General features: G+C 54.4%; 1 protein-coding gene across 3 annotated transcripts; it reads right to left on the reverse strand.

Annotated features, from left to right (window-relative positions):
* Positions 1 to 2722: 2722 nt before the first annotated feature.
* CWF19L1 (CWF19 like cell cycle control factor 1) lies at positions 2723 to 19917 on the reverse strand. 3 transcript variants are annotated; one of them, XM_082230006.1, is made up of 14 exons: positions 19864 to 19917; positions 19642 to 19726; positions 19475 to 19553; positions 18200 to 18301; positions 10120 to 10337; positions 9169 to 9287; positions 8592 to 8676; positions 8322 to 8462; positions 7360 to 7471; positions 6115 to 6176; positions 5560 to 5769; positions 4957 to 5076; positions 3856 to 3953; positions 2723 to 3499 (listed from the first exon to the last, which is right to left on the reverse strand). In XM_082230006.1, the coding sequence occupies exons 1-14, from the start codon at positions 19887 to 19889 to the stop codon at positions 3355 to 3357; spliced, it is 1602 nt and encodes a 533-aa protein (XP_082086132.1). In that variant the 5' UTR covers positions 19890 to 19917; the 3' UTR covers positions 2723 to 3354. The 3 variants fall into 3 exon arrangements, with proteins under 3 accessions (XP_082086132.1, XP_082086131.1, XP_082086130.1); XM_082230005.1 differs by having other exon boundaries at positions 6097 to 6176; XM_082230004.1 differs by having other exon boundaries at positions 6097 to 6176; positions 8322 to 8676.
* Between the last annotated feature and the right edge of the window lie 3 nt (positions 19918 to 19920).

Consider the following 19920-nt stretch of genomic DNA (forward strand, 5'->3'; position numbering starts at 1 on the left):
TAGCATTATAATTTGTCACCATGTTTTGCGGTGGGTTTTTCTACCCACTCCTGAAGCAGAGTAGCCAAGGAGAGAGAAAAATGAATTAATAGCAAGGACCGTTGAGCAAAGTGCATACTGGTATTTGAAAAAGCAACAGAAGGTGGGGGTAGTGTTGGTAAGCTTTTGCTGCCTGGCGGAAGCCTAACAACTCTGTTGTCAAAGGGAGCGTGCCTCCTTGCTTGAATCTAAAGGGGGGGGGGCAGAATTCTGCAGTTAATCTGAACAAACCTAAGGGGAGTCGAAATATAAAAAAAATAAAAAGTCCAGTAGCACCAACTAAGTCTGTTCTGGGTATAAGCTTTCGTGTGCATGCACACTTCTTCAGATACACTGAAACAGAAGTCACCAGACCCTTCTATATAGTGGGAGGGTGGGGTGGGGTTTTTCTCAGAAGGGTAGTAGGAGATGGGTGATAGACTCAATGGGTATGGTAAACTTGTTGACAACTGTTAACAACTGCAATTAGTCCTACAAGAAAAAGCAAGGGATAGCATGCAGATGATTAGCACAGGCATGGGCAAACTCAGCCCTCCAGATGTTTTGGGACTACAACTGCCATCATCCCTGACCACTGGTCCTGTTAGCTAGGGATGATGGAAGTTGTAGTCCCAAAACATCTGGTGGGCTGAGGTTGCCTATCCCTGGATCAGCATATGTAATGAGACAGAAAAACTCCACCCCACCCTCCCACTATATATAAGGGCCTGGTGACTTCTGTTTCAGTGTATCTTTATCAACGACTTGGATGATGGACTCAAGGGCATCCTGATCAAATTTGCAGATGACACCAAACTGGGAGGGGTGGCTAACACCCCAGAGGACAGGATCACACTTCAAAACGACCTTGACAGATTAGAGAACTGGGCAAAAACAAACAAGATGAATTTTAACAGGGAGAAATGTAAAGTATTGCACTTGGGCAAAAAAAATGAGAGGCACAAATACAAGATGGGGGACACCTGGCTTGAGAGCAGTACATGTGAAAAGGATCTAGGAGTCTTGGTTGACCACAAACTTGACATGAGCCAACAGTGTGACGCGGCAGCTAAAAAAGCCAATGCAATTCTGGGCTGCATCAATAGGAGTATAGCATCTAGGTCGAGGGAAGTAATAGTGCCACTGTATTCTGCTCTGGTCAGACCTCACCTGGAGTACTGTGTCCAGTTCTGGGCACCACAATTCAAGAAGGACACTGACAAACTGGAACGTGTCCAGAGGAAGGCAACCAAAATGGTCATAGAATCATAGCGTTGGAAGAGACCACAAGGGCCATCGAGTCCAACCCCCTGCCAAGCAGGAAACACCATCAGAGCACTCCTGACATATGGTTGTCAAGCCTCTGCTTAAAGACCTCCAAAGTAGGAGACTCCACCACACTCCTTGGCAGCAAATCCCACTGTCGAACAGCTCTTACTGTCAGGAAGTTCTTCCTAATGTTTAGGTGGAATCTTCTTTCTTGTAGTTTGGATCCATTGCTCCGTGTCCGCTTCTCTGGAGCAGCAGAAAACAACCTTTCTCCCTCCTCTATGTGACATCCTTTTATATATTTGAACATGGCTATCATATCACCCCTTAACCTCCTCATCTCCAGGCTAAACATGCCCAGCTCCCTTAGCCGTTCCTCATAAGGCATCGTTTCCAGGCCTTTGACTCCTCAACAGAGTCTTTGCCCTACAAGTAAGTTGCCCTCCTGAATCGTGAATATAAACTGTGAATGGGGTGTTAGGAGAGCGGCACAACACCCCAAAGCAGCATTTTGCTCTTATGGCAGTTTAAAAGGATTCTACCCTCCACCTTAAGAGGGTGCTGTGGAAGGCAAAGGTTAGCAGACCTTCCTTGAAGAATTTTCTCAAAAGAGACCATCTTCCTGAGGATGTTTCACCCCTCCCATTGCAAGAATCTGCTGACAAATGTTTCAGAAAGGAGGGGCGGATTTTGCTCATTGCTTCTTCCGCTCCAGCCTGACTTCAAAGGGAGTCTGAGTGTTATCTGTATAACATATATAAGGCGACTGCTCAAGCAGCTGTAACACTCATGCAGCCCAGCATCTCCGATTAGTCTTTAGTTAGTTTATGCAGTAGCTGTAGAGAATAAAAGAAGTTATATTTCAGAGCTGCCGTTCATGTGGTTCATACTCTGCTGACTTTTGGAACTGAGTTTGGTGCTCACAGCTCTAAGTTGTGAGTCCACAGCACTCAGACCTGCTCCCTACAGTGGAAGGTCCAGCTCGCTTGGCCCAGTCGGGGCTGAAGAGGTTGAGCCCAGTCGTTGGCACTGGCTCAAAGGCGAAGCTGACACTTCCCCCGAGTTCCGCTGGTTAGAGCCTGGTGCTGATAACGCCAAGGTTGCAGGTTCAAACCCTGTATGGGACAGCTGCCTATGCTTGCACTGCAGGGGGCTGGACTAGAGGAGCCTCAAGGTCCCTTCCAACTCTACGATTCTATGATCTGATAAGAGCCAAAATGCTCCTCTCATTCCAGCTGGTGTCTCCATGGGTGGGAAGGTCAGTGGGCCCAGAGGGAGCCACAAGGCAACACCCTCCGACTGTCACATTACGGCTGGTATGAAATGACGGTCCTTTGGAGCAGCCATTAGCCACCCCTTCCCCTCCACATCCCTCCCTCTCTGACAGCCATAGCCCCAACCGACTAGCCAGGAGCAGATGGGCTCAGCTCATGTATTTAAATATATAAAAACACCCTTTTATTTGAGGATTTTCTTATGACAAAACTCTTTTTTTTTACAGTACAACAATCCAACATACGTTGAAATTATATACACCCTCCTCAGAGCAATCCTTAGGAATCCGCCTTTGGCCGGCAGTTAATATTTCCCAGCAGAAGCAAGGAGCAGCATCTTCTGAGCTGAAGCAAAGCCATGAAGAGGGGAAGGGGAGTCTGTCCTGCCATGGCCTCTGATGCCCATCCTGCCTGGGTGCCCTGGAGGACCCTGTAGCAGAGAGAGACCCCTCTCTCCCTGAACCTCATAGGAGATGCTCGGTGTGGGGCGAGTCTGCCTCCGTTTCAGAGGGAACAGCTGCCTTCCTTTCCTCCACAGAACAATCTGGAGTTGTGCGCAGGACCCCCACTTAGACCCAGCAGCCACCTCTGCTCTGGAAGCCAGACAGGCCAATGGTAGCTGATCCGGGGTGGGGGGTGAGGGTCAGGTGGATGTGGCTGGCCTGTGTGGAGGAAGTCTCTGTGGCCGTGGAAGAAGAGCCCTCGCAGGGAGGGAAAGGAGGCTCCTCACAGGAAGAGAGAGGGCAGGATCCAGCCGGTCTGTGCTGCCGCCTGCTCACTCCCGCCCTGGCCCTTAATCTTCCTGGGTGAGGTCAAAGGGCTCAAAGGCCTGGCGGAAGTCTTGGGCTGCCGTGGCTTCTTCCTCCTGCCCCGCCTGGCAGCTCCTCCAGTCCGCCCGCCCAGGCATGGCCAGGATGGCTTCGCTGGCGAGGACCTCCCTGAGGGGAGAGAGAGGACACCCAGGAAAGCGTCAGCCCGGCCTGCTCTCTCCAAGCGCCCCCAACCCCACCAGGCCCACAGAGCAGTTGGCTCCCTGCCCCCTCCCCAAACCACTCCTGATTGGGGCATCTTCTGCTGGGGGAGGTTGAAGGGGCAGAGATACTGGAGGTTTCCAAGCAGAGGCTGGATGGTTTCAGTTGAGATTCCCACGTTGCAGGGGGCTGGGCTGGATGACAACTGGGATCTCTTGCAACTCTACAATTCTAGGATTCTCTGACCAAGAGAATCCTGGGGCTCAGCAACCACCCAGCATGTGCAGAGCCCCTGTTATTGGGGGTGGGGACAAATGACAAACCTTCCAAACTGGAGGGGAAAGCTCTTCCTAATACGGTGGAAGAGCTTCTCCCCATTATCGAGCTCCACATAGAAATAAGGCGTCCCTGGCTGGACTATCTGAAAGACAAAACCAAAGCCTCAGAATGAGACGCTGGGGCAGCATTTCCGCTGCTGGGACCCCGGGGCTCAGAGTGGACAGAACACCAGAGCAGCCTCCTCCTCGCCTTGCCAGCCCAGGCTGAGCTGGAGGTGCTGGGCCCAGCCTTGGAAGAGCTTTCAGCAAGTTATTTGCTAAGTTTATCCTGCCCGTTGACCCAAAGGCAGCAAATATGCCAGGGGTAAGGTAGGACCCTGCCCACTTGCAGCCAACTTGCAGCTTCGGTTCTCAAACATTTTGGAAGTCAAATGGTCTTCCGGAACGGATTACATTCAAAAACTGAGGTACCACTGTATTATTATTATTATTCATGGCTACAGCAGGACCCAGGAAATCTGGAGACCCTTAAAGCAACCACAGAGTGATGGAGAGGCCAATACTCCCTCACCCCCCCCCCACGGGTGGCTCTGTGGGCTGGCCCAGGACACAGATGGTCTGGGCAGCTGCCCTAATGGCTACTGAAGAGGAGTCTTCACACAACCCAGGAAGGGGAAGCCAAAAGGACTCCCGTTCAGGATCTGTCAGCAGCAGATGTGTGGCTGCATGACTCTCAGGCCTTCCTCTGATTACACCTGCCCCCCCCCAGGGCCCTGCTATAGGCCTACTTCCCTCTGAGTGCCCCCCTCGGCTGATGGGGAGAGAAGCAGAAATGGCTCCAGGTTAGGTGATCCACTTTGCAGTCAGTGACCATGGAGCAGGCGGCAAAGGAAGGACTAGTGACTGAGGTCCCCTGGATTAGCTGTGATTCTTGGACCAGATGACCCTTGAAGTCCATTCCAATCCTGCAATTCTGATTCCTGGACATCCAGATGAATTTTGCATAAAAAGGTGGCTCCATGCAGCCACCAGCCGTCTCTGAGCATGGCCCACCCAAAGGGGTTGCTCCAAGAAGGGGGAGCTCCAGCCTCGCTACGGATGAAATGGACCTCGTGGCCCCAGGAGACCCTGGTGTGCTCCTTCTACCTGCTTGAGAGCCGAGTGCTCTGGGATCTCCAGCAACTCGATCCGCTGCTCTTCTGCCTGGACGATGAAGGCCTCCTTGATGTCTTCCGTAGTGCAGCAGTTCAGGGGAACAGGAACCACCTGGGGGATGGGAATCACAGCACAGAGGAGTTGGCAGGGTGCATCGCAGCCTAAGAGCAGAACTGCAAAGCAAGCTGAGAGTACCATCACAGGGGCCCACAGGGCGTCCCTCAGTACAGCTTGTCATCATGGGGAAAGGCAGAGAGCCTCTCCTGCAGGCTTAAACTTATGAAATTTGAGGAAAGAAGGAAAGGAAAGCTTTCCTGTAGCTGTAGGAGGTGAGCAGCAGCAGCCGGGGACTCTGCACCCTCCAGGAGCCCTCCGCTCTCTGGCCTCCTCCACACTCTCTGTGACAGGCAGACGCCGCTCAGACACTGTCTCTGGCCGGCTACGCAGAACTGCCACAAGAGCTGCCCAGGCTCTGAGAGCCCAGCAGCAACTGCAATGTGCTCCCCAGAAGGAAGGAAGGAGGAACACCCCACTGCTCTTACGCCCATGGCCACCCTCGCCGGTTCCTGAGGGACTAACCCAGAGGCCTCTCACCTGGAGCTGGAGGTGCTGACTGCGGTAGTTCCTCTCAAAGGCCACGAATCTCTTCCCTCTGGCCCCGAAGAACCTTTTCAGGGCGGACTTGTACTGCTCTACTTCTTCCACCACCTCTGATGCCAGGTCCACCATCGACTGACAGTGCCCAATGGGCAAGATGAGGACGTGGTCTGGAGTCAAGCCCCCTTTGGCCAGGGCCAGGTAGCACTGCAGCAGAACCAGGCGCAGAGGAAGACAAAGGGTGAGCACCCCACCCCGCCAGCTCCGGCAGCGACACCAGCCGGGTCAAAGCTGAAGCAGCCCAGAGCCCCAAGGGACGGGACAGAAAACCACGGGAAGTCCTTTAAGAGGGAACCAAGCCTCCCTGCCAGACTTCCCAGCAGCCTCCCCTCCAGGAGGCCAAGTCATGGCCAGCCTCGCTGCATCTCAGTCATGCTGCAGCAACTCCTGTCCTCAGCTGTGAGTCCATCTCAGACCCACACAATGCCCGGCAAGCTCCGACAGGGACCAAGGCAGAAAGAAAGAGGGACTCACGTGTGTGCCGATGCTCACCACCAAATGCTTCTCGACTTCTGGGCTAGCAAGGCAAAACCAGCAGGCGGCCGTTGGCAGGGCTTAAACAGGCAGGTGGAGGGGGGAGAGACACAAACACTCACACATGTGTCGCAGGATGGCCAGCAGGAGGCAGCAAGAGCACTGTTTGCTCCGGGCAACTTGGTGGGCTGGGCCTCCAGAAAGACCCTCCTGCAGGCCAAGGCTGTGCTGGACTCATGGGGGGAAGCTGACATTCCCTCGCTTCTTGCCCCTGAGCCCCCAAGGCAGGGCCACTGCTTCTTCCCAAGCACAATGGGGATCTCAGGGGGAGCCCCACAGGCAGAGAACAGGCATGTGCTACGAGGGGGCTCAAGTTGACTCAGGCAAGGGAGCCCTCTCCCTTGAGGATCAAAAGCCCATCCAAGGTGGGAAGACTCTTTCACCAGCCAGCCACAGACAACTCCCTTCTCTCAGCATAGGACAGTAGCCTAATGGGAACCCTCTGGGAAGGGGGAACATGGCAACCTAAGGCTGGACTACTGCAATGTGCTTCATTGGGGGGCTGCCCTAGGAAGTGGCTTGGAAGGCTGAATTTGTGCAGCAGCTTGACAGTTGACAGGTTGGAGGCAAGCAGATCCTATAACATGAATCCTGTTGCAGTTCCGCTTGGAAGTGATTGGGCACTTCCAAGCCTCATTCAAAGGGCTGGTTTTGACCCAGGAAGCTCTTTGCGAATTAGGGATTAGCCCTAACGTTTTATCATGTATTATTCTTATTATCATCCTGTTGGTAGCCGCACAGAGTGGCTGGACAATCCCAGGAAATGGGAAAGGTATAAATAAGAAATTATTATTATTATTAGGACCCTGTTATCTTCTGGAGCCCCTCTCCCACAAAAGAGACCTGCCAGACCCCCTGAGGGAGACTGGGAGGGTGGTGCAAGAGAAGGGCCTTTTTTGCTGTGGCTCCACACCTGCAGAGTCCTTTCCCCAGCAAGGTCGCCTGCTGCTGTCTCCACTGTGTGTGTGTGCTCTTTAATGGTGTAGTGCAATTACCTTTATGTTTTGTACTGTGTTGTAACAAGTGAGTAGCAAGTCTAGAGCCTCCCCCTTAAGTGGCTCTGTTCTCTGCCTGCCGCCCAATCAGAGTCTCCATGGAAGAAGTGCGGAAACAACCCCACAAAAGGCAAATCCAATTCCTGGCCTGAAGGGAGCAGTCCACCCTCTGCCAGCCCATGGAGAGAGGTGTGGGCCTGGTACTCACGGGGCTTGCCGGGGGCACGCTTGGGCTGCTGCCCCTCCCCACCTTCTGGGCGGCGCTTCCTTCCTTTTGGCTTGCTGCTTAAGTCAAAGAAGAACTGGGGAGCCGGCTCCTCCTGCAGAGGAAAGGAGAAGGGCTGCTATCAAGCCACCATCTGGAGAGCAGACTGGGGAAGGGCGGCTTCCATGTACCTTGAGGCCTGGCAATCGGAACCCTAGGAACAAAACTCTTTTCTGAAGGAGCTGCAAAGCGGGACTGGGGAGACCCAAAATAGTGAGCAGCAGGACGAGCAGACAGGGCACAGCCTGCTGGAAGTTTCTTTTGGAGGAAACTTGGGAGATGATCCAAATTCAACTCTTGCGCAATGCAGAGGGGGGATCAGTGGAACTCAGTGTTGTGCCAGGATGAAGGCTGTGTCTGAGCAAGCATCTCAGCTCCCCAGGTGGAACAACCTCCCCCCATGCGCTGTTTTTGGGGGTGCCGGGGGGGGGAGGAGTGGCAGTCCTGCTGCGCATGAAGTGAATTCTGGCCAGGATCTTCTGGGTGCAGAAAAGGGAATGGCTCCTTCTACTGACCATTCCCTGGCTGCTGAAGCCACCAGCTCCGCAACCTCCCTCCCCCACGTGCCTATCACCCAGCCAGAAACGGCCAGCCCTCCCGATCCCAAATGCTGAGCATCGCAAGTGGCTGGCGTGCCGCTTGGGGGCTCCCCATAGTGGACACTTGGCTGGCCATAAGAGAGGAAGAGGATGTGGGACTGAATGGGTCTCCTTTGGCCTGATCCTGCTGCTGGGCTCTCCTTACATGTTCTTAAACATGCCAGATTTATATCCCACCTTCCTCTCAGGGCAGGAAACACACTAGTGATAAGCCAATTAAAGTTTGTGAAGACAATTCCAATGCAGAGGCAAATGGGGGGGGGGGCTCTGCTGGAAATGCACGTCTGCAGCCCCCGCCCCCAGTACCTTTTCATCCGGCAGCAGGTGGGCACAGCTCTTGCCGCCCCCAGGCCTTCGATAGGGGTTCTCCGTCACATCTTGCGGCTGCTTGACCAGCTCCGCAGGCTCCATGGAGCTCATTGGGAGGATGCTGAAGGCGTAGAGATACTGGAGAAAGCGAACAGCAAAGAGAGTCAGGAGAAACACAAACAACTGACTTGTTTCCATCAATGAAACGGTGATTACTTTGACAATTCTCATCAGAGGAGACAGGAGGGTCCCTGGAACTCTCTGTACCTTCCTCTTGTCGGAATTGCCGACCCCGGCCAAGGCGATGAACCTGCTGACATGCTGGGCTGCCTCCTGGAGAACTGTGTGGTTCCTGCAGAAGAGAAGAGTGAGGCCACTTCCAGCAGGAATCAGAGAAGCCAAAGAAGTGCCATGCACAGGTCAACATGGAATCTGGACAGAGTTAAGCTTCTTCCAGAGCAGCTCAGCAAGTCACACATTGAAAGCCTCCAGAGAAGGAGATTCCAAAAGTCCCACGCTGAAAGGTGTCCGGCTTCACAGCACCACTTTCCAGTTATGGGAGGGGCACGAGACGGGCTACAGGTGGAACCATCAATGCAGAACAAATTTGGAATTCTATAAAATCCCAAAATATCAGGGTAGCAAGCAGATTCCCCCTCTGCCTCTCCAAGAGGACTCAAGGCAAAGAAATTGCTTGGAGAATTTCAAGAGGCCACTTATGCACAGCAATAGTTATCATATAAATAATAATAATAAACAATATTCCTCCCTGGCCTAATGCGTGGGACTCATCAACACAGAGACACCAGCCAGTCAGCAAACTGCGATCCCAGGCTCTGCGTACCTGTAGGGAAGCCTTTCGTAATAGACCTTTTGCAGGGCAGAAAAATGGTACCGTGGTTTCAGACTCGCAGCTAGTAAAGACACCAGGCCGGAGCCACATTTCTTAGTGTCTATGTCACCCTGTTTAAAACACAAACACACATATTTTGTTTCACATTTCTGTGGATTTGTTAGCAGCCCAAAGAAAGAAAGTCCCCCTCTGCCCATGTCTGTGAACTGCAGAAGGAAAGGACTGTTTTCTTGGGGAAAGTAAGCCTGCTTCCTAGAAAGCCTCTCCCTCCAGCACAGCCCCCTCCACACCTGGGCCAGGCTGCTGACAGGCCGTCTGGCTGCCATGGCGAACGGCTCACCTGTGGAGCTCTCTGAAGGGGGCCTCGTGTTGCATCCCCCTTCGTCTGACCTCAGGCGGGTGCCTGGTGGCTTCCCCATGGTGGCCCCAAGCCTGAGAAGGGTCTCCAGCCACAAGCGCATCTGGCCTTCTGGCTCTCAGTTTAATGGAGACTTTCTTCTTCTCTCAGACTTTTGAAACAATGACAGCATTTGGTTCCCACTCCCCATTATAAACTTTTTGGAGATGATAGCTGTTTACCACAGTTTTGGATATACTGTTATGCATTTCCTTTGTCCATTTTAGAAAGGGTTGGGCTATTTCCTGTTACTTTATTGTCACTGCAAAATGTATTTATTATGCCTGCATCCCACTCCTGTAGTCAGCATTTATTTTCTTCCAACGCTGAGCCACATTTATCTATTGCCATCCTCTGGGTTCAGTATTGCATCACCACATATTTTTATTTCAGTTGACTTTGTGGTATTCCTTACTGTTCCTGCTTTTCCAAAGTGGTGTACAATTTCAAGCACAGATTTACAATCACCACCACCACCAATCCAGAATGTGGATTTCTAGGGAACAGAACACACAAGGCCCTCCCACCCAAAACTGGATACTTACAGGGCTATTTCCAAAGATTTCTACTCCTTTTGGCCAAGACGATGTCAGCAAGATGTCTACGCCTTTGAACTTAGAGGCAGACAGCAGGGAGGTTTTGAGATCAGTCACATCCTTGGTGCTGAAGCAGTGGGCTGGCGTTGGTTCCCCCCCTGTGGACTCAGTCCCACTGAGGTAGGCAATCTGCAGCCCAGAGGCTCCGCTGAAGACCCCTTTACGTCCTACATGCACAGCACAGAAGACAACGGTCAGGATGGAACCCTCTGACACACCAGCAACGTGCCTGAAGACTGAACACAATTAATTCTACAGGGAGAACCAGAGAGATCCTAGTTGGGTGTATATGCTGGAATTCTGATTTGTTCAAGAGACAGGGAAGGAGCCTCTCTGCCTTGTGCTGGAAAGAACTTTTCCCTGGCCAGTAAAAATCCCCAGTCTTTTCCCAGCCCCTGGTAGAGCCTGGCAGATGCCTGCTGTCAGGGGTTCAGGAGCAGAGGCGAGGGCAAGGGAGGAAACAGAGAGCGAGGGGGAGGAGGCAGAAGAAAGGATGAGTGATGACGACGACCCGAGATCTCCGAGTCTTTCCAGTGAATCAGAAGATTCACAGAAAGGAGCACCAGTGGCCAGGGCAAGGGGGGAGCCTAGGGGGACACCCCAGGAAGATAGAGCCAGAGGGGACTCAGAGGGGAGCAGTTGGAGATCGGGACCAGCGTCACCAACAGAGAGCAGGGGAGAGGAAGGGGGCCAGGGATCAAGCGCTGGCAGCTCACAACAGGAGGGAGGGCACGAGTCAGGAGTGGCCACACCTCCATCGGGGAGCGAAGAAACGGTCAGGCGGAGAGTGGGAGGTTGGGCGCGCGCGCCAAGTTCAAATGCACAGGAAGGTGGCGCAGTAAGCAGCCCAGAAAGGGAGCCAGGTCCTAAAGCCCGGCGCAAGGAGACAGGAGGGTCCGGGGGGTCAGCGTCGGAGGAGTCCCGGAGGGAGGAGACCCCGGGGGGCAGAGGGACCCAGAGGAGAACAGTCAGGCGGAAAAGGTGGAGCAGGGCTAGGATATTAAGTTGGTGCGCAAGGGGCGGAGACTCAGACGGAGCTTCGCCGATTTAAGCATAAGACGTAGGGTTGCACGCAGCAGCTCGAGAATGGAGACTGTAACTCAATAAAGACTTTTATTTAACGATCGCTGGCTAGCGTGATCCTCTGTGAGCTAGGATCTGGAAGTAACCCTGACAGTAAGCTCCGTCTCTTCAAATTGTGGGCATCCACGGCCTCGCGGAGAGGAGAGAAAGCGGGTGCCTACAAGAGAGCTCACGAACGGCAGACAATATGACGGCCGAACAGCAAATAACGGAACTCAGAGAAGCAGTTTCACGACTGAATGCCGAGGCGGTGGCGTCCAGGAAGAGAGAGGAGGAAGCAGCTGCCGCCTACAGGGATCTCCAGGTCAGGTTGGACGTGCTTACGAAGCAAGGGCAACAGACACCCAAATCAGAGGGGATTGGGTTGGGGAGACGCACAGGCGGTCTGGTCTCGCACTTTGATGGGAATTTGCAACAGTACCCCAACTTTAGAGCAGACGTAATGTGTGCACTGCAACTACTGCACAAAGACTTTAGAGATGAACAAGAGAAGGTGGGGTTCATCATGTCCCATTTGCATGGAGACGCAAAAGCATGGCTGCGCAATTTGTGGAGAGATAAGGATCCTGCGCTCCAAAATGCGGACGCCTTTATTAAAGCGATGGATGGCTGTTTTTTATCAAGCATTGACGTGGATCTTGCCCGAAAGGAGGTGCATGGACTAAGGCAAGGGAGGGCCAGCGTAAGGCAGTATCATGCCCGCTTTTTCGCTTTGGTCAGTGCCCTGGAATGGGACAGAGATTCGGCTCCTGTCAGAGACCTTTTTTGGGAGGGCTTGCACAACTCGGTTAAAGATGAGATTGCGAGGGGGGAGAGACCCCGGACCACGCAGGAGATCGTTCAGAGGGCGCTGGCGGTGGGGGTGCGGCTGGAAGAACGTCCGTGGAGCAGGGACGAAGGGCGCAGCGGGCGCGAACCACCCAGGGGCTCCTCCTTCCTTCCCAGAGAAGCAGCGCGTGCGCAATCCACGCCTCCAACAGGGGGAGGGGTGGAACCGATGGAGGTTGGGAGTGCAAGGGCTCAGTCAGCAGCCAGAGCCCTAGCACCGGCAGCAGTGAAAGCGAAGCCTCCTAGAGGGAACAGGAAGTGTTATATCTGCGAGGATCCAGGGCATATGGCGAAAGAGTGTCCCCGGAGGCTCCACAAGCACACTGCAGCCTCAGCAATGGTGACTGCAGCACCGCAGCACGGAGAACCACAGCAGGGAAACGACGATGTCTGGCTGGAGGAAGAGGCACTGGGGCCCAGCCAGACGTGTCAGTGAAGCAGTCCCCAGAGATTTTACCGCCCATGGACCCCCTTCCGCCCAAGCCAGTAGTGAGGCTCACCGCATCGCTCCAGCTACCCAATGGAATCACCATGGACGTGCCAATCACCGTCGACTCGGGAAGCAATGCAGACTTCATAGGGCAGGACTTTGTCGACTGGCACGCTATACAGTTGCTGCCTGCCACGCTGCCCCTGCAGGTTGTCACGGTGGATGGCAGGGAGCTGTTAGGGGGGCAAGTGGTGAAGCAGACGCCACCTATGGTGCTGCGGCTTGGAAATCACAGGGAAATCATCAGCTTCAACGTCACTCAACTCTCGGACACGCCTATTGTATTGGGCATGAGTTGGCTGGACAAGCACAGCCCGGCGCTGGCTTGGTACCAGAGGCAGCTGACCTTCGGCTCTTCCTTTTGTGCTGAACACTGCATCATGCCCCGGCAGGAAGGGGAGCAAGAGGAGTCACAGCTGCTGCTAGGCACGCTACAAGCGATTCCCCACAAGTACGCAGAATTTTTGGAGGTTTTCTGCGAGAAGGAGGCAGACAAGCTACCCCCCCACAGACCATATGACTGCAAAATTGACCTGCTGCCGGGGGCGCCGCTGCCCAAAGGGAAGCTGTATTCCATGTCTGAGGACGAACTGCAGGAACTCAAAGAGTTCATAGATCATAATTTGGAGCGCGGTTTCATCCGAGAGTCCCAGGCAGCGGGGGGCAGTCCTGTATTCTTTGTGAAGAAGCGAGACACGCCCCAAAAAAGACTCGTAGTGGACTACCGCATTTTGAACAGTGTGACCAAGCCATCGGACTTCCCCATGCCCCGAATCGACGACCTCCTCGCAAAAGTACGCAAAGGCAGCGTGTTCACCAAGTTGGACCTGCGAGGGGCGTACAACCTCATTCGCATGCGGGAAGGAGATGAGTGGAAGACAGCCATGTTCACGCCCCTGGGCACCTACGAATATAGGGTTATGCCTTTTGGATTGCAAAATGGCTCCCACGTTTTTCAAGCTTTCATGCATCACGTGTTGGCGGGGCTCCTCTACAAAACGTGCGTCTGTTTCTTGGATGACATCCTGATCTTTTCGGAATCGCAGCAGGAGCATGACAGACACGTGAGGGAAGTGCTGAGCAGGCTACAGCAACATAGGCTTTACGCCAAGCTGGAGAAGTGCCAATTCGACGTGACGGAGGTGGATTTCCTGGGCTACAAGTTGTCTGACAAGGGGCTCGCCATGGACAGCGCCAAGGTTCGAGCGGTGTTGGATTGGAAAAGCCCACGCAACCGGAAGGAGGTCCAACGGTTTGTCGGCTTCGCGAACTTCTATCGCAAGTTCATCAAAGGCTTCGCTATGCAGACAGCGGCCATCACGGACACGCTCAGTTCCAAGAAAAAGAAGTTCATCTGGACAGCACAGGCGGAGCAGTCCTTTCAGGCACTCAAGCGTCTTTTCGCGTCGGAGGAACAGCTGCTTCATGTCGACCCCAGCAGGCCGATGAGAGTTGAAACAGACGCCTCGGACAGGGCCGTCGGAGCAGTCCTGCTGCAGAAGGACCCGCAGGGGGTTTGGAGGCCCAGAGCGTTTTACTCCAGGAAGCTCAGCAAGTCCGAACAGAACTACACCATCTGGGACAGGGAGTTGCTGGCTATTCATGCAGCGTTCAAAGCATGGAGGCACTTCCTGATTGGAGCCAAGCACACGGTGCAGGTCTGCACGGACCACAAGAATCTGGAGCACTGGCGCACGGCACAGTTCCTGAACCAGAGGCAGATACGTTGGGCTGAGTTCTTTGCGAACTTCGATTTCCGAATAGAGTATGTCCCGGGGGACACCAACATCATGGCGGACGCGCTCTCCCGTAAGCCACAGTATCTGGAGGACGCCACGCCAGCGGCCGCCATGCACATCTTCGCACCAACAGTGTGGGCGTGCGCTGCGGCGACAGTGGACCTGGAGGCGGTGCGACGAGCGTTGCAGAATGACTCCTTCACGCAAGCAAAGATGGCAGAGATGCAAAGGGGCACGGCAGCAACCGACGGGTTCCAGCTGAGAGATGGATTGCTCATCCGCAAAGGGGCCATCTACGTGCCGGGAGACGAACTTCGCGCCAAGGTACTGCATCAGCTGCACGACGCGCCCACTGCCGGGCACTTTGGCAAGGAGAAGACGGTGGAATTAGTCGCCAGGGATTTCTGGTGGCCCGGAATGAGAGGGGAGGTCGCGGACTACGTGGCGAGGTGCGACACCTGCCAGAGGGCCAAACCAGTGCACAGACCGCCGGCCGGACTGTTGGAACCGCTGCAAACTCCGGTCGAGCCATGGGAGAGAGTCGCCCTGGACTTCGTCACGGATCTGCCCAGCTCGAGGGGCAAGACGGCCGTGCTGGTGGTGGTGGACTTGTTCTCCAAGATGGCACATTTCATCCCGTGTGCGAAGGTGGCCACGGCGGAACAAACCGCCAAACTGCTCATAGACCACGTGTTCAAGGTTCACGGGCTGCCACGGTCTATTCTGTCCGACCGCGGGCGGCAGTTCATCTCGAATTTCTGGCAGAAGCTGATGGGCTTCCTAAACGTCAAGATCAACCTGGCGTCGGCGAGACACCCGCAGACCAACGGGCAAGCGGAGCGGGTCAATGCCATCATGCAGCAGTACCTGAGATGCTATGCGAATCAACAGCCGGCGACGTGGGTGGATTACCTGCCGCTCGCCGAGTTCGCCTACAACAACACGAAGCACGTGTCCACGGGGGTCACGCCGTTCTTCGCCAACAACGGGAGGCACCCCAGAACCTTCCCGTGACTGGAAAGAATGGGGGAGGGGGAGCCGCAGACAGCAGATGCGTTCGCGTCGGAGTTGCAGGAGGTCCACGATCAGCTGCGGCGGCACCTGGAGCTGGCCAAACACGCATACAAGGTGCAGGCAGACAAACACAGAAGGGTTGGCGAAGAGATCCATGTGGGAGACTGGGTCTGGTTAGCAGCCCACGCAGTGCCGGCCAGGTCGTTGGCCAAGAAGAAACTAGGGCATAAGCAACTGGGGCCCTACCAAGTCGAAGAGCAGGTCAACCCGGTGGCTTTCAGGCTGGCGCTTCCGGAGGGTTCCAGAATGCATCCGGTGTTCCACAGATCGGTGCTCACTCCCTACAAGGCACCGCACAGGTTTCAGGAACCCGGAACGGCGCCGAGTCCGCTCCGAGAGGGAACCAGGCAACGGGGAGTGGCACAGGAGGTGCGCCTCAACGAAGTCACGGAGATTTTGGACTCCAGATGGGGGGAAGAGGGGGTAGAATACCTTCTCGCTAAGGAGGGCACCCTGGCCAGTGCCAACAGCTGGGTGCCGGGCTACGCTTTAGATGAACCTCTGCTCAAGGAAGAGTTTCATGCCCTCTTCCCCCATAGGCCAATGCCAGCGGACTTTTTCGACGACTGGCTTTTCACGCCCACGCTTTCAACCAGCACGTTCCGGGGGTTCGACTCGGATGAGGAACCGACACGAGACGCCCGTTCCCCGGAGGGGTCACCCTTGGGATCTGCTTCAGAACCCTCGTATTGGTGGGATGATCGACCAGAGGAGCAGTGGCGCAGAAAGTGGCTGGAGGGTCCAGGACGAGCAACGCCTCCAGAAGGAAGCGAGGGAGAGATGGACATGGACGTTTTCGGGGACGACCAGGGTTTCGAGCACGGCGGCACAGAGATGGAAGCAGAGGTGACCGTCGTCGACGAGAGCAGGGAGGAAGAATCGGAAGACTTCGGATGGAGGCCCGCCACGGGAAGCGAACTGTACCCGACATTCGTCCCCTTGACACTGCAGCACCCAGTTCCCGCACCGGAAGGAGGGGAGGGGGGAAGAGGGGGCTTCGAGGGGGGGATGGATGTCAGGGGTTCAGGAGCAGAGGCGAGGGCAAGGGAGGAAACAGAGAGCGAGGGGGAGGAGGCAAAAGAAAGGATGAGTGATGACGACGACCCGAGATCTCCGAGTCTTTCCAGTGAATCAGAAGATTCACAAAAAGGAGCACCAGTGGCCAGGGCAAGGGGGGAGACTAGGGGGACACCCCAGGAAGATAGAGCCAGAGGGGACTCAGAGGGGAGCAGTTGGAGATCGGGACCAGCGTCACCGCCAGAGAGTAGGAAAGAGGAAGAGCGCCAGGGATCAAGCGCTGGCAGCTCGCAACAGGAGGGAGGGCACGAGTCAGGAGTGGCCACACCTTCATCGGGGAGCGAAGTGACGGTTAGACGGAAAGTGGAAGGTTGGGCGCGCGCGCCAAGTTCAAATGCACAGGAAGGTGGCGCAGTAGGCAGCCCGGAAAGGGAGCCAGGTCCTAAAGCCCGGCGCAAGGAGACAGGAGAGTCAGGAGGGTCAGCGTCAGAAGAATCCCGGAAGGAAGAGACCCAGGGGGGCAGAGGGACCCAGAGGAGAACTGTCAGGCGGAAAAGGTGGAGCAGGGCTAGGATATTAAGTTGGTGCGCAAGGGGCGGAGACTCAGACGGAGCTTCGCCGATTTAAGCATAAGACGTAGGGTTGCACGCAGCAGCTCGAGAATGGAGACTGTAACTCAATAAAGACTTTAACGATCGCTGGCTAGCGTGATCCTCTGTGAGCTAGGATCTGGAAGTAACCCTGACACCTGCATTATGACCCATTCAATTCATGGGTCAGGTAGCTTGGCATGGAGTGGGGTGGGGGCTGAGTGAACAGGGGGAGAAACCTTGGGGAGCCCCACACCATCACCTTCTTGGGAGCATTGAGAGAGGCCAGAGGAGCACCATCCCTCTCCTCCAAACAAGAAGGCTGAAGATCAAAAATCTTTGTTCTCCACCAAAGAAGGGGCAGGTGGCAGCCGTGCTCCCAAGCCCAGACCCCAGCAAGGAAGGACCCAAGTGAGAAATCTCATTTGGCACAGTAACTTCCCATTTGGAAAAAGAAACAATTTCTGGTGGGGATCAGATAAAATCCACACCCTGCTAGTTTGAAGGAAATACAAAATATGGTTCCCACAGAGCCCTAAATTGGGGCCTCAAACCATGCCTGAGTCCCAAGAGCAGTCAGCTCCTCCTCCCCTCGTCAGCTTTTAGGTGCAAGCCTGAAACCTTTCTATTTGCCGGGGCTTTGGTGGTTCTTCACCTCTATTGTGGTGCTCATCTTTTAGTGGGCATGGGGAGGGATCGTCCTTTTTATTGGATTGTTGGACGAACAGTTTTAGGATTCTGTATGGTACATCATTTTAAATTTGGCTTTTAACTGATTTATCTCTCTGTATCTCTCTGTGGTCTAAACCGCAGAGCCTAGAGCTTGCCAATCAGAAGGTCGGCAGTTCGAATCCCCGTGACAGGGTGAGCTCCCGTTGTTCGGTCCCAGCTCCTGCTCCCCTAGCAGTTTGAAAGCACGTCAAGTGCAAGTAGATAAATAGGTACTGCTCTGGCAGGAAGGTAAACGGTGTTTCCATGTGCTGCTCTGGTTTGCCAGAAGTGGCTTAGCCACATGACCCTGAAGCTGTCTGCGGACAAACGCCGGCTCCCTCGGCCTATAGAGCGAGATGAGCGTGGAACCCCAGAGTCATCCGCGACTGGACCTAACGGTCAAGGGTAACTTTACCTTTATTTTTTTAAGAAGCTACTCTCAGACATTTTCCTCTTTCCTTTTAATTAAATGTAGTAAACAATAAGCATAAAGTTACCCAGGTAAGTGATGTTCTCCGCTAGTTCGCATCCGCTGGCATCTGGAAAACATTGTGCTGTTTCACTGTTGTTGGCACCCAAGACGTATGTCTGTATAGGAGCTGAGGGAGACAAAGCCACCATGGCCCAAATGAGATGAACTTTGCAGAGCTGTTATTTCTCAGTGGTGGCACCTGCCCTGTGGAACGCCCTCCCATCAGATGTCAAAGAAATAAGCAACCATCTGACGTTTAGAAGACATCTGAAGGCAGCCCTGCTTAGGGAAGTTTTTAATGACTGATGTTTTAATGTATTTTTAATCTTTTGTTAGAAGCTGCCCAGAGTGGCTGGGGAATGTTGGCTTTTTGCAGTATGGTAACGCTACAGAGAGCTTGCTGGGGAGACCATGCATTAAAAAGGGACTCAAAAATAACTTAAAGAAGGTTTTAATAAGAAAAACAAAAACTCCATTTACACTAAATACATCAACAAACCAGACCCAACCACCAACCCATCCCCCAGGGTAATGGGAGAGCTAGGTGCTGCTCCTTATATACTATACCCAATTGCTGACACAGCCTAATCAACACAACTCAGCAGCACCTGCTATGTTTCACTGCTGTAAAGCTGGGTCTCGTTATTGTGCTCTGGCCCCTTAAAGACATACACGTGGAGTGGAACAATGATGAACCTTTACATTTAAAGAAACCATTCAACAGGGAAATGCAGCCAGATGGATGGGGTATAAATTAATTAATTATTATTATTATTTCTTTCTCCACAGACAATTCATTTCAGAGAAAGTGCTGGCTTTTGAAAAAGATATGACTGGGCACTGTGGTGTAGGTTAGAAAGAGAGTGAGCTTCCTACGTAGAAAGGGGTCCTTCACAGGGAGAACGATGCAGATGTGTGACCCCACAGTGAAAGTCTGAAGGGCTGCAGCCCAGACACAGATGGAAAACAGCCTGAGGTGAGGGAGAGGGGCTTGGAGTCAGGGTTTGAAACGCCCATTGTTCTGGGCGCATTTTGTGAAAGGCAATTTCATTAGCACGAGCAGCTTCTGAGCTCTGGGTGCAGGAGTGTGCCTGCGATTTCAGATTAAAACTACAGAGTGGAAGGATAGGAGGACCCTTTTCTGGCCCCACTTCCAGCCACCCTCTGAAGCCTGGAGAAGGGACCCTCATAAGAATCTTAGGGGGGCGGGCAGGGGAAGCATGGCGTTGTTTTTGTTCATTCATTTTCAGCTTTGCATCAGCCCCCCGTTCTCCTGTCTCCTGCAGCCGCCTCGCCCTACCTTTCTTGGCTCCTGTCCGGTACGCCTCCCATTCTGGGTCGTGGGCCGAGCCAAAGAAGTTCCCCGCGCACAGGAGGAGCTGCAAGAGAAGACCGGGGGAGACGGTCAGGAGGAGGCGGCCCCGGGGGAGACGCGGCGGAGGCGGCGAGGGGAAGGGGCGCCCTTACGTCGAAGGCGCCGCTCTTGCTCTGCGCCGCCTGGACGCGGCTGTACAGGGAGCCCAGGCGACCCTCCACGTCCCCGCAGACCAGCCTGCAGAGAGGGGGAGAGAGAGAGAGAGAGAGAGGAGGCGCGTCAGGCGGGCGGAGGGAGGCGGCCTGGGCCGGGAGCCCCGAGGAAGAGGAGGGGGGGAGGCCGGCGGGGAGGGGGGGGGCCCGCCCGGGACTCACACTCTCAGGGCGCCTCCGGCCGCCATCGCTCTCCCGCGCGCTTCCTCTTCCGGCGGA

This window comes from Podarcis vaucheri (assembly GCF_965113315.1).
Source record: "Podarcis vaucheri genome assembly, chromosome: 1".
NCBI lineage: Eukaryota > Metazoa > Chordata > Lepidosauria > Squamata > Lacertidae > Podarcis > Podarcis vaucheri.